This window comes from Dermacentor variabilis, chromosome 4 (genome assembly GCF_050947875.1).
Source record: "Dermacentor variabilis isolate Ectoservices chromosome 4, ASM5094787v1, whole genome shotgun sequence".
NCBI lineage: Eukaryota > Metazoa > Arthropoda > Arachnida > Ixodida > Ixodidae > Dermacentor > Dermacentor variabilis.
In genome coordinates, this window is record NC_134571.1 from 37,486,318 (window position 1) to 37,501,111 (window position 14,794).

Sequence of the window (14,794 nt, forward strand, 5' to 3'; positions counted from 1 at the left end):
ATGGTGACTGGGTGAATGACGCAAAGCTTTGGCAACGGCTTTCTGAGCTCGTTACGCCTTTTCCAAACAGCTCAAGAAGCATATACAATGCTTGTACTGAAAGCGGCCCTAGTAATGCATTCCAAGCTGTCGAAACATTCTGCTTGTAAATCGGAATGTGTGTTTTGCTCTTCATCCTTTGTTTGCAAACACTTTGAAGCAGCGGCTTATGTTTATGATTCAGTAAAGTTCCTCGGTGCGATTACTATCCTGCAGTTTCCTTTGCTGCGCAAAAGACTTTGGAATATAGATGTTCTGTACTTTGTAAGAGCTCGTAGCAAAGATCTATTATCGCTTGTCACTGACCCTGTGGTCTGTTGCAAAACATTCAGCTTTAAACATTTGTATGCTGTCAGTGTAGTCACCGTCACATGGTTCGGCACATTGATTAAAGTGTGCATCCATTCATTTATTCTTGATAAGTTAGCCTACGAGTTGGGGTAGATAAGGTGTGAGAAACTTGCTATGCCAGGAAGCAGCTCTATTTGTCAGTTCTGTAATGAGCTGTACTCACTCTTGCCAACATTCCGGGTTTGAAATAATTTCTTTGGAGGTTAGTGATACAACGCTGGTGGATGAGTAAATTTTTAATCCCTGGGGAAAGCTGTTCATTGCAAAGGGCCGGTAACACAGGCAGACCTTATGTAGCAGCGGTTTGTGAACTTGATCATACAGATTAATTTCATTTCTTAATATGCCAGTCACTATGTTTGCAGCAAACTGCAGCACACGTCTTCCCTCTACCGCTCCACATTTTTACAGTATGAATGGAGCACAGTGCACTGGCAAACACCCAGTTGTTTTTCTAACAGCTGAGTACCCAGATGCAGGGCAGTAGTTGTAATGGCTTTGTATTGTGCAGCATGCTGCCGAAAGCGCCATCTCGTTCCTCCGGAGCAAACTGCTCCACGAAAAGGTCAATACCAGCTTTCAAATTTTAGTTCTTGCTAGCATTCATCTATAAGCCAAGCCACATGCTGAGTTATTAATCCACCTTGAAAAGTGTGGTATGTGTGTCTACGGTACAGTCGACGACCGATAATTTGGACTCCACGGGGAACGTAAATAAGTCCAAACTATCGAATGTCCAAAAAAACTAATGTATCCAGAAAAGATGACTTTATGTTTTAAGGCTTCTGTGCACGAAACAAGTGGTCAATGCATTGCTGCACGCGCTCCCACTTGCGTGCAACCAAGTCCGCCTGTATTTCTGCCAGTTTTGAGTTTTGCTGTACGCTGATGCAAGGACTCCAAAGGCTCAAGTTAGATCTGCATGTGGAAGGCTCTGGAGCACATGGCACTTTATCACCCAAGTCATAGTCACTGTTTGATGGCGGGAGAGCTTGCTCAATTATTTCATCATTCAGTTTGGCACGCAATGAAACCATGCTGTCGACGTCTGCTAAGTCTTCAAATCTAATGGGAGCAGGAATCGGCAATGATGTCTGCATTTGAGCTCGTTGCGGTAGGCGGCAGTTCAGCCTCTTCAGTTGCGGAGTCGGGCTTATTCAGACTGCAAGGGCACCGTTGGTGCCACTTGACACAGCCTATCTATATTTTCACGAGAAAGGCTTCTTAAAGCCAGCAGAGCGCTGTCTGGAACATAAACTAAATAAACAAGCACAGCATGGCAGAACGCTGTCCGCAAGCCAAACTCAATGACCAGAATGGCGATAGCGGCCATGCGCAGGGGTGCCGGAAAAGGATGTGATGATCACGATGTTTATGCGACCTCACAATTCAGGCAAAGCCTCCAAGATTGACAGTTGCAGTTAAACCTCAAAGGCGTAGAGCGGCAACCAAGACAAGGCCTCATAGATTACCGTCTAGCATGTAATCTCTGAAGCCATACTTGATATCTTGTCGAGCTTGGCAGAGGAGATAATGGCGGCAGAGTTGGCGTACGCTACAGCCGTGGAGGTAGTCCGAATAATCACATGTAAAGCTAGTGGTTGTCTGAAATATCGGTCGTATTTGCACATTAAGTCTATGGGGCCATTGGCGGTGCTGGATTGGTGGTGCCGGCATGTGCAGATTATCGGTGTCCAATTTATCGGTCGGCTACTGTAGTGCCATATGAACCCTTGAAATACAATTTATGGTGTCTTATGTAGCTGCAAATGGCTTCAGCATGGTACCAAACGCTCTCTCCTCAAAGCTAATATTCTTGCAATGAGGCTCATCTTTCCTCACTTGATGCTTGTGTGTAAAGTATGTGGAGTCATCACAAAAGAGAACTCGTTTGACAAAGTGCATTTTACATACCTTGGCTGCATCGACAATCTGACGGGCTTGCCTACGTGAAATAGGGCCCACTTTTTCGGCCAGCTCCTTCGGATCAACACAGGCTACATCCATTATAGAACGAAATCCTGCCTTGTGAAGCTGCCTGGCACGGCCCTAAAAGGAGGAGAGCATAGATTTTCTGCAACATTCGAGCTGTTCAGATTCGTTGGGCTTGGGATTTCTATGTGCATATACAGTAGAACCTCGTTTATACTTTGTGGAAAAATCCATGAGTAAATATGTGCAAACCGGGAAAATGTACGATACGAAGTAGCTAAAAAAATTTGACAGGCTCAACTATTCTTGACATCTATGTAATGCAAAGCGGCATGCGGATTGTTGCGGCACAAGGCGCCGACGCGCATTGTGCCGCAACAGCTGGTGGTGCTTCAGTGGCCCGAGATGCGTTTTGTTGTTTTCCTATTGCGTGGAGTTTTAAGAGGGCAACAGGAAGCCGAAGCGAAACCAAGCTGGTGGGCGACGCCAGATGCCGCCAAAGCGAAACGTGATGCCCACATCGAGCCACATGCAGCAGGGAATGGTGGCGCTTTTGGACTATCGCCTACTAAAAGTATGCAGAATGCTACAAATGGCACTGCACGCTGTAAAACAGATAGGTGAAGATGCTTATCGCAATAGGTTTGGTGGCGATAGCTGTGAATGCGGCATGCGGCGACCTGGCTGGGGATTTCCTGGCACCGGAATAAAAAACTGTGAGCGCCGTATTTTTCATGTGAGATGGGCTGCTATATACCATTCTCAATCGCGCGAGCCTCGCGCCTTTTCTCATTTACATAGGATTTAATGGCTGGAAATCGTATATGATCGCAAGGAACTGCGTGCATGTTGGTTATCACCTTAACCCTTTGAGGGTCATTTTTTTCGCCATATGCGACTGCCCAGGGTCGATTTTTTTTATTGCAGGTTCCAATTATTCTTAGGGACTTATTTCGAAAAAATTTACCGTAATTTTTCTAGGGTGACCGTAAAGTTCGAAAAAAATATCTTGTGTTGGTATATATGTACTCTTCATTCATGAATAACAACAATAAAAAAAAGGAAATAAACTTATAAGAATAAAAAATTTGATGCATTGCTATACACATAGTTCAAGGCTTTGAAAATGCGCACACGAGAATATTTCGCAAGACTCAAATGTTCCTGCTCTTACACTAACAGTATGTACATCCATAGCGTAATCGAACTGTGTAGGTGTGCGCACTCAAGAAAACTGTGTGGTTGTGTGCTGTCAAAAAAGCAAAACCTGTGACAAACTTCTGCTAACCTACATCTCGCCAACCAGAAGCAATTAGTTTTCTCGAGTGTAAAAAAAAATAAATAATAAAGCAACAAAAGCGCATGCACGGTGGCATCCTTCCTATGCGCACCCCTGTGAGCACTAAACGAGCGAGGAACAAGCGGTCACACTTTGAGCAATTAGTAACAAGATATCCATCAGCTTTGCAAGCGCAAGAAGGCGAAACCGCCCGTGGAACAAAAACCAAACCACTGCACCACGCCTACGCGCCAATGCACGAGCAGTAGTACATAGACACACGGGAGCAAACTAGCTCTAAAACAAACCATGCAACGAAAACAAAGAGAGAGAGGCGCGTGAAAAAAAATTCCCTGTATTCCCACATAGTGGCAGCACATGAGAGAAAAGAAAAACTTAGGAAATTGGCGCGCTTTTTAAATGTACATACGGCGCCATAAATAAATGGCATCAACCATTTTTGGACTTGTTCGCGGCACCGTATATTTATGTCATTGACCCTCAAAGCGATAAAAGCGTGCACTACGCTACCGATGGCACCACACGCTGTGAAACAGATAGGCGAAGATGCTTACTGCAATAGGATTGGCTGTGATAGCTGTGAATGCAGTGTGTGACGACCCCAGTGAAGATTTGCTGCTACCGAAATGAGAAACTAAGTGCCCGCCAGTGTGAGACAGGCGGGTGAGTATTGTGGTGAAGCTGCTGTGGCGGGCAGCTATATACTGTTCTTGATCACACGCTACTTGCGCATTTTCTTGTTTACATATGCTCTAAAGGCCGCATCTGTATCATACGATGGCAGTTTGGCAACGTATCGAACGTTGGTGGTTGTTCAACAACCTGTCCTGCATAACAAAGTTGTTGTTATGAGCTGAGAAACATCCTCCTGGTTACAGTTGAATCCTGCTACAACGAAATTGATGAGGCACGCAAGAAATGTCATTGTCACGAAAATTCATTGTCGTAATATAATCAAATCCATAGGGGGCACGTGACTCGCTGGCGCAAAAAGCAAGCTTCAATTCCAAAAATCGGACAGCTTAGCTTGTTTGCGCTTCTTGCCAAGTGATGGCACAACGCAACTCTCGCATGCCACCAGCAGAGCCATTGCCTCATCGTCATCCTGGGACCCCATGCAACACCTGATTGTATTGAATGCGTCCATGACACACAATGTACAGTCGCCGACCGTTCATTTGGACCTCACGAGGACTGCGGAAATGTCCGAATAAACAAGTGTCCGGAAAAGCAGATTACGAAAAAAAAAAACAGAAATCCTTTATTTACACGCACTTATTCGGGCTCGGCAGTAGGCTTGAAGAAATCGTGAATGCGTCGTTGCACACTGTTCCGTTTATGTGCAATCAGATAAGCCTGAATCTCGGAGAGGATCGTACGGTCACTATAGGTGGCTGAAAGCACAGTCACTGCTTGTACACGCTCCGCATGCGACGGCAGCGTAGCACGTGCTGCGTCATCTTCCAACTCGGAGTCATCGTCCGGCGGTGCAGCAGAAACCTGACGAATGACCTCGCCGTCGTCGAGTTCTGCGCATGTAAGTACAGCAGTGTCAGCACCTGAGAAACTGTCAAATGAGACGGTGTCCGGAATCGCAATGCAACCACTGCGCAGGTCTCGGCAGGACATTTTCGGCGTCACTAGGGAGCACATCGGAAGGCTACAAATCCTAGGGCTCCCAGCACCCACTTGCCGGAATTCCCCAGCGCAGTCTGCGCGGGCACTGTCGGAGCCATTAGACACTTGACGCGATGTTTCCGTATGCCGCGTTGGATCACCGCAACCTCAACACAGCACACAACGCAAACATCACCACGCCGTCCCGCTGACACCAGTCGCACAAACGAAAAACGTGGCCTACTCGCAGCGTCGTGCACGAAGAAACAAATCAGCTGCTGGATTGTCTTGACATGGCTTACTAAGCTGAGACCGGAACTGCTGTAGCCACGAACCAGGCAGAAATGATGAGGATGAGCAGGGATTTGCAGTAGCGCCACTTTGTGGGGCAGCAAGGAGGCTCCGTTCAAAACAAAAATGGCGTTCAGCAAGTTGAACCATGCATTGGTCAGAGTCGGTGCGAGAGAGGTTGCAAGGTGTCCGAACTTTCGGCAGTTGTTATACATTATGGTCTATGGGGAGAATGGCGGTGCCGTGAAGCAGACCGAATAATCGAGCATGTCCGAATTTTCGGAGTCCGAAAAATCAGTCAGCAACTGTAGTTGGTGGTCCGGGCTCACGTTGCATGGCTGCTTCATCTTCGTCCGACAAAACAGTCTTCCCGGACACTCTTAAGGATTTCTTGGTCTGCCAATTCTTTGTGCACCACCACACACGAGTCGGCTTGGATGTACTCGTTGGGCGGGCACATCTCCACTTTCCAGCAGGAATACCCATGCGGCTGCAACTTCATCAGACAGTGACCCGTCCCCATTACTACCTTAGTTCTCAGAGTCGAAGTCTCGGCAGCCTGTGCATTGAACCAAGCATGACGGAAGCAGTTGCAGATTATAGCGCTTCTTCTTGCGCACCACGAAGCGGCAACCATTTGGAGCACCATAAAGAGGTCCACTTTTGTTTCGTGGCCCAACTGCATGTTCAAAAGCTGCCTTTGAATAAGGCACTCATAGTAGGCCCGCTTGGCACTTTGGATGAACCCTTGGTTGAGGGGTCGAATGATAGAGGTGCAGTTCGGGAGGAAAAACTTTAACGGCACCTTTTCCAGCTCAGCATCCTCCATGATGTGGGCGGAACAATTGTCTATGAGTAGACAAACCTCTTAACTTTCGTAGAGTGGGTCAAAAGCTTCAACCCACTCTCCGAAAATAGCCCAGGTCACCCTAGCACGACTGTTAGCTATGTTCTTCATGGGAAGGCTCCAATTTCCTTTGAAGCAGCTTGGTTTGCCACTTTTTCCGATGACCAAAAGTGGCCACTTGTCAGAACCATCCATATCAGCACACAGGAGCACGGTCATTGTCTTCTTACTGTGCTTGCCGCCGTGGCAACGCAGCCCCATAAAATCCAGTGTCCTGGTGGGCAGCATTTTGTAGAAGAGCCCGGTCTCTTGGCATTATAAATATCTGATGGTGCATAGCTTTTCGGGATGCCTGCAAGGCTGGCTGACATCCGCACAGTGGCGCCGCCACTATCCATCGAAGTGGCTTCACCGCATAAAATTTTGCCGATGATGCTGTGGAACGACTTGAATCGGTTAACCTATGCTGACCTTAAAGTCATATATTCCTAGCATGCAGGCATAATCCAGCGCCTTCTGCCGCACATTATCACCACTGTGGAAGATTTTCTTGGCCCGCGTCTCAACAGACCAGGTGTAAACTACCTTGTCCAAGGCCTTCTGCACCAGCTGAGTCACTTTCTTGTGCTTCAGTGATGTCCCTGAAGCTAGCGCTTTGGCTACAGCATCCTTGCTCTTCAATATTGTCGAAAGAGAGCTCGCCGGAATCCCAAATTCTTCAGCGATGACCGATATTTTCTTTCCAGGTCAGCCTGGGCCATAACTAGAGCCTTTTCTTCTAGCAACAAAAGCTTGCACTTCTTTGTCAGCTGCAACATGCTTCAGTTGACAGTCCAACAGCTCTGAGAGACAATGACCAAATGGTCATTGTCAAGTGTGTGTCGCCCAAACTCTTCGTCGCACCCTACCGGGATTTGACCTCGCAACCGTACTTCATATAGTAATTGGTGTTGTACACCAGAGCTATTCTCACGAAACTTTTTAGAAAATGAATAATTAGAAATACTACAAAAATAACATTATTGCATGTATGTTATCTGTATGCGCACCATTTTCCTAACCAATATGACCCGAATAGTTTCCTCAGAGCTCCTATGCTCCTCCATAGGAGCACGTTTCATCGCCATCACCAATGCAGCATGGTGGCTTTCTGTTTTGCTTACGTTGCGTCATGGCCCAAGCAGCTCCAGTTTGTGCGTTTTTTTTCTTATGCTATCAAGGTCGACGGTTTGCCAAAGCATGAACCAACAGTTTTAGGGGTTTCGATGAGCTACAGTTTAAATAATTTTGCTCATGTCTGCTCCATAAAAACTTTGTTGAAGTGAAAATGTGTCCATGAAGAAGTTTGTTTTGGAGGAAATTTCGAAGCGTTATGTCCCGTGGGATATTGACGGGGAGTGAAAAAATCTTCGTAGCAGCGAAAATTTCGTTGAAGTGGACTTCGTTTTGCCGGAACTCGACTGTTAGACTGCAGCTTGCTATATAGCTTTCTCTTACACCAATGAACCTCGAAAGACAATAGTACCTGCGTCATAACCAATATTAGTTACTGTATTTACACGATTGTAAGTCGACCCACTTTCTAAAATTTCAAAATCTGAATAGGGGGGTCGACTTACAATCGAAACCAAAACATGGCATCACCAAAAAAAGCGAGACTAACAGGAGCTACAATGTAGTTACAACTCTATGCTTGCTCTATGGCCCTACCCGTAAATTTTCGCTATCCCACGTGTTTGTTCGCTTTTTGGAAGGGTTTTTCAACATTTTTGAGAGTTTTGCAGTGCACACAACACTCATGGGGGAGTGTCGATAGTTGATGGAAGCGCCGCTGTTCCATTCGCGGCGGCACCCTCAGAACGGCGGCGCTTGCGGGTAGTATCGGTAGTTCATGGAAAAGCAGACACCACTCAAGGGTTTTTCTCCATAGTTTGACTAAAGGCATTGGTTTGACGCATTCGACTTGACTGCGGGCTATGTGCTACTTCCATGCTTCTTCAGTCGTCATGAGTGCTCCAGGCCCACTACTGTATTTACTCGCATAATGATCGTACTTTTTTGTCAAAAAAAAATTGACGCTAATTCAGGGGTGCGATCATTACGCTGGTTAAATTTCCCGCAAAAGAAATATGTATATATTTTTTTCCATTTTGCGTTTACTGCGGGATGACAAAAGGTTAACAAATAGGCGGCTGTCGCTGTATGTAGTGCGGGACACCAAAACAAAAATGGCAGCCAGCTGAGCAAGCCGAACGCGCCGAACGCGTCGAACGCGATTTTTTTTCTTCTCGTGAGTACATTACGTGCATTGAAACAGTTTTTTCCGTATCCGTAATGAATAATATCTTTAATATCGGCAAGTTTGCAGCAATAACGTAGCCATGTCCACTTTGAGGGGACAGAAACAGATGGGCGCGCTTAGCTGCCAGTGACGTAGAAACACATGGCGGGCATGCTGCGGAAACTGCGGAATTTGTCTTCACTACTGTCCTAATACGGCACATTTCCGCTAAGGGTGGGTGAATATCTTAGCTGTGTTACAAGCGTTGACGTATGAATAGGGTACGCTTCTAACCTATCAGTGTAAACGTGCCTGCTATCGTTGCCGCTCGCGGTTTGTTGCGTGCCCACGAGTGCAGACGAGAAGAATCGAAAGGCGCCTTTTTTGTTGTTGTTTTTGTTGACCACAACCATTATAAAGCCTACACATAATAAAGGCAAGTGTGGTTGTAGTTCTTTTTTTTTCTTTTTTTCTTCTTTTTTTTGTCATGGGAGTGCGGAAAGTGATGAAAGGAATGAAATGGTGCATCTGCTTAAGAATGTTTGGTGCGTGCAGGCCGCTTGGTTTGTCTTGAAGAGTCGTTCACGTAGCATTCAACAGATGGTAAATGCGATCATTATTAGCTAGACTCGGCACACGACATATCACTGCGGCAAGTTCGGGGTGCGATCATTACACGGGAAATAAAGAAAATCGAATTTTAATTACAAAATTCAGGGGTGCGATCATTACGCAAGTGCGATCATTATGCGAGTAAATACAGTAATCATTCGACACTTGTTCATAGCAGCGTTTAAGAGGGCTGCCATAATTTACGTCGAAGAAACAAATCACTGAGCAGCAGGCCGCAAGTTCGATGTTTCTGAACGGGTGGTGCGAGAGTGGCGACTGCAGCGAAGCGAAATTTTCACATGTGACGGCAAGTGAGGAATTTCACACGTGCCGAAGTCTGGGACGCTTTCCGGAGCTGTAGGCCAAGCTTGCAGCATACGTCGCTGAAATGCGTGATCGGTCCCTGCCAGTGAAGTACAACATGGTCATGAAACGAGTCCGGATCTTCGCCTTTTAAGGACCTGCTCCGCCATGAGTACAACAATCGAGTGGCTGGCGGCAGAAGACCGCGAACTTACGCCAACCGGACTTGTCAAAAGAGCCTGCCTGACGGCTGCGTGTGGTTGGGTGCATTCGGCGTGGGCTGCTGTTCCACAAGATGTCGTGGTGCGGTCGTTTGCCAAATGTGGAATTTTGCTGGACGACTATGCGCTGTGGGACCGTAGCAGGGATGACGATGGCAGCACTAGTGAAGACGAGTAGTTCAGTGACCATGTCAGCTACTAATAAATTTTCATTATCGAATGCACCCTCGGGTATGCTCTTCTCTTTTTTTTTTTTCCCCCTTCACGCGATATGGGGGGGTCGACTTACATTCGAGTCGACTTACAATTGTATAGATACAGTATATATTCATTGCATGCTGATATTGTGAAGAAAATTTGATTTATTTCATTAAATCTATATTCAATATTGTAAGGTTTGACTTTATATCCAGAGGTTTCTTGAAGAAAGCGAATTATAGTCCAACAGCATGTCTGCTAGGTGTCAATGGCCAGTAAATGGCACGCATTCGCGTGTTCCTTCTTACAGTGGACACATCTGTGTACATTTGAGCAGAGCAAGTAGCTTTACTTTATGCCATTTCTACTTGCATTCAAGGAACCCACCTTCCTGACGCTTGGTAGCTCCATCAAAGGGATGAGTTCCATGGTGACGCAGTTTGATAGGCGCTCTGTGAACTCTGGCAGCAGTACCCTGTAAGCCCAAAGCTCGGGCAGCTCCTATGGAGGAAAAAAAAAAAGGTTGTGGTGATCCAATGCACCCACTGGAATTTATGTGAAGTGAATTTCTAGTCAAGTGGTGTATGTTAAAACCAGTACAATTAGTGACAATGCTGACATTTGTGTTTACTTCCAGCCTGTGCAATGTTCTGTGCACCATAAAGGTCACAAGTAAAATGTCATGCAATGTTTATATTTATGCACTACACCATTCACAAGTTAATGCGAAATTCAAACACCAAATCAGGTAGATGCATAATGCGAGATGTGTACGCAGCAATGTTGGGAGGACAAAGGTGATGCTTGTCAAGGGAATAATGGTGGTGACAAGTGTACGCACAGAGAGGCAAGATGCTTATAATTACATTTAGGGATTCTACACCTCTTGTGTCACAGTGGTACATACCCACTCGCTAAATCAAATAAAATTATATAAATCAAAAGCTGTTTGTATATAATGTACTATTCCAAGGTCTGTGTACATTAAACATCTCCCGCCTGCAGCGTTACCTTTTCATCTACTTTCCTTTCCCATTTCTTTATTATATTCAATTTCAATCCCACCTAACTTACCTAATGCCTTCCTTGACTTCATTGTTTGTTGACTTTATATTGCCATGATTATATATATTTATATATATATCACAAATACATATGCTGAGATACTGACTGAATGACCCAGCAGCAGCAGCAGCAATGCCAAACAAGGGGGTTAGGCAAAGTGCTTTAAAAAAAAAATACTTTATGCGCATTTCGTGTTTACTCCGTAAAGACATTCACCTCAACAGCAAGGTGTGTGGCTCATCTAGGCATGCACATTACAACAATTGGCACATCAACCATGTTTTGTGATGGAACGGCAAGCTAGGTCCTTGCTGTGGTGGTGGCATTACATGGCAACTGACATTCATTAGAAAACATCTCGGCTTTATACTCACGCTTGACAGTGGCTATCTGCTGTTTGCTTGAAGGAATTTCTTCAGCATATTAAATTTTCTGATGAGTAGCATCTTACACCAATGGAGAACAAATGCACCGACCACACTGAATAACAGCTCCATATGCACTCCAATCAAATCATTAGCTGCACAATATGTGACCACCTGAATTGTAGACCATGACATGGAAAGCAGAAGCACATATTTTGTTGGTACACATGCCATACAGGAGCAGGAGAAGTAGGGAATCGGCCACATATTGACACGCATGCTTCTTTATCTTCCTCCAGTGACCGCTTTCCACCAGCTAATGTTATCGATGCAGGATGTGCCTGTGTGTATCAGAAATTTCTCAAATGTTATCGATAGTTCTATCCATTGTCTGCTTTCACCGAACCTTATGTAATCCAATTGTGTGCGTGACACGAATTATGTAGTACTTTCTAGAAGGCATGCGAGCAACAGCGATTAAGTTCGAACCTTCGATGAGTCATGTATAAAAGCCGATGCGCTTGAACCGCTGATCAGATTTTGGCGATCGCCGACTGTGCTTGCAGCTATCGTTGAACTTTGAGTGCCACTTGTTTGAGACCATACAAGCATCTCGCTTTCTGAACATTCACTTAGCCTTCTACGTCACTGAGTAGGCGATGTTCAAATGGCGCTCCTGCCTCACTGCGCTGACAACCTCTGATGAAAGCATGGCACCCGTGAATCATGAGAGCGCAAATGAACATTTGAAGAATGAGATGCGTGCGCGATCTCGTCCCAGTACACTTCCAATAGCACTATGCCACACGCGCTGTGGAATAGTGCCATAGTTTATGTATGTACGATAGGTCAAGATGCTTATCACAATAGGGTCGGCAGAGATAGCTGTGAATGGGATGTGTGAAGACCTGCAAGATCTGGTACCGGAAGAAGAAACAATGCGTGCTGGTATTTTCAAATAATGGGGCCGGGTGAGTACTGTGGGGAAACTGCCGCGGCGGGCACCTACTGCTCTTGATTGTGCATTCCTTGTACCTTTTCTTGTTCACATGGGATGTAGTGGTGGGAAAAACGCAACATACGATCACAGTTGGGCGAGTTATCAAAGTTGGTGCTGAAAGATTGCGTTTTCCGGGAATGTATTAAACGCTAAAACGGAAGCGTAACTGTATTAAGTCATTTTTTGTGTTCTCGATAGCGAACGTTGGTGCCAAAAGATTTTATGAGATGAAATCTTATCAATGAAGTTCTACTGTACATTTTAAGAATATGAAAGTAGCACAGAAGTTCATGTTGTTCTAGATGCATAGAGTTTCATCATTGTATTTTTTTTTATGAAGTGTGTCAAGTCGGGTTTCATGTCTATAGAGATGCGGCATAGTCGTGACTACTCTCAACAGTGTCGAGACTTGGAAACAGTTTTCATTAATGGTGCATGTATGCTGAGCTCAAAGCACACAGTCACATGACTCCGAGCTAACCATGATGCTTACCAGAAGCTTTTTGGCCCCACTGTGATTGGTACTGTTCTGTTCACCATAATGGAAAAGGCACAGGTTGCTCCGGCTTGTGCACTTCATGGAAAGTGAACACTAGCCTATGTACAAAGGGTTAATCATATTCTGAAGAATGGTGAGGGACAGGAGGGGGATCAACCTGGTGCACCTCCTGCCACGTCCTTGCAACTAACTTAGCAGTATGCAGGAGTTGGAAACAATAGCACCTGCAAGTGATGTGAAGTGGTACCACGTCATTGCAAGAATCAACAGGTTTTTGTGGTTATCGAATTGTCATGGTTCCATTATCATTCTATGCCCAAACCCACATATAGTCGAGCCCACATATAACAGCCCCACTCACAAACTTTCGTTTAAAACGAAAGACAGCCATGCGACTGTCAAAATATACATTATTTCAATGGCATAAAATTGCACGTATGACGAACGTCTCTGAGCCCTGCTAATCGGTTACAACGAACGAACGGTGTAAACACGCCACTGCAATGCGAAACAACGATGATCTTCGACTCCTTTGTGCACATGGTCTGTTTTCCCAAGCCTCCTCGGAGGCGAACTATCCGTTTCGTGCCCCTCTACCCTCTTCCCGCTGTCACACGCTGCCCACCAGCATCGGCATGTAGCTTCCAAGATCGCCGTCCTGCCCATCCACGCAACTCTGCTCCTCTCTCCTCACTCTTTGTTGCAACTGCCTCACTGTGTCGGTGCACGTGCTACAGCACCGGCTAAAGTTCAGAAGTTTTGTTTTCTGGCAGTTAACATGAAGCAGGCCTCTCCATACTAGTCTCCATGCTTCTGCACTTCATTCTAGTTGGGACCGAGCTGTAATTCAGGATGGCAGACGGGAATGCTGTGCCTGCAGCTGTCACAAAATGAAAAGCGCTGAACATGGCAATGAAGCAAACAATTTTGAAGGAAGTGTGCTAAAAACTGCAAGTTGGTGAAGAAGTACAATGTGTCTAAATCAACCATTTCAACGATTTTAAAGAATAAGGAAAAGATTGCCACCTCTGTCGCCAACTCGACAAACACAAAGCGCCTGCAGAAGGCCACCTATGCGGACGTAGAGGACGCGCTGCTTTTAAGTGGTTCGCCGACGTGCAGGGCTGCAACATTCCGATAAGTGGACCAGTGATGCTGGGGAAAGCCAAAAACTTTGCATTCCTGCTAGATTTTCCTCACTTCTGCCGAGGCAATGGCTGGCTACATCGATTCAAAGTGTGGCATAGGCCTGTTTTTAAATCGATTGTGAGCTAGGCAGCTTTGATAAGTGACCAAGACGTTGCCACTTGGCTTGTAAGAAATCGAGCCATTACTGCAAGCTACATGGAGCAGGACAGGTATAACACAGACGAACCTGCATTATTTTATCAGATGCTGCCGGACAAGACACACGGCATGAAAGGCGACTCATCTGCTGGCGGCAAGCACAGTAAAGTGCACGTTACAGCACTTCGGTGTGACCAGCACATGCCCTTTATAATTGGAAAATCAAAGAAGTTACGTTGCTTTCGGAGCTGTGTACCTGTGCGCTACAGGCACAATACTAAGGCGTGGATGAGGCGCAATTTATTCGCAGAGTGGCTAGGCGAGTTTGACCGCGACATACAGAGGCAAGGAAGGCATGTGCTGCTCGTGCTCGACAACTGCTCAGCACACAACATGCAAATTCCTCTGACAACAGTTACTCTACTTTTCCTGCCACCCAATACCACTTCGGAAGTGCAGCCGCTTGATTTGGGCATAATAAGCGCAATTAAGGCATTGCATAGGTACTGCATTGTGAAGCATTTGCTTATCGCTGTTGACCGCCCGGCTGCCAACTTGCCGCTTCGAGTTTCCCTGTATTCAGCCG

The 14,794-nt window shown here is 45.8% G+C and overlaps 1 protein-coding gene across 2 annotated transcripts in view; it reads right to left on the reverse strand.

Annotated features, from left to right (window-relative positions):
- mus301 (mutagen-sensitive 301) overlaps nucleotides 1-14,794 on the reverse strand; it is a 46,590-nt gene that overhangs the window by 685 nt on the left and 31,111 nt on the right. For both annotated transcript variants that reach the window (XM_075688669.1, XM_075688668.1), the window contains 2 exons: nucleotides 10,380-10,493; nucleotides 2,305-2,439 (listed from right to left, as the gene is read on the reverse strand). In XM_075688669.1, coding sequence (XP_075544784.1) covers nucleotides 2,305-2,439; nucleotides 10,380-10,493 — 249 coding nt within the window. The remainder of the gene's footprint in view (nucleotides 1-2,304; nucleotides 2,440-10,379; nucleotides 10,494-14,794) is intronic.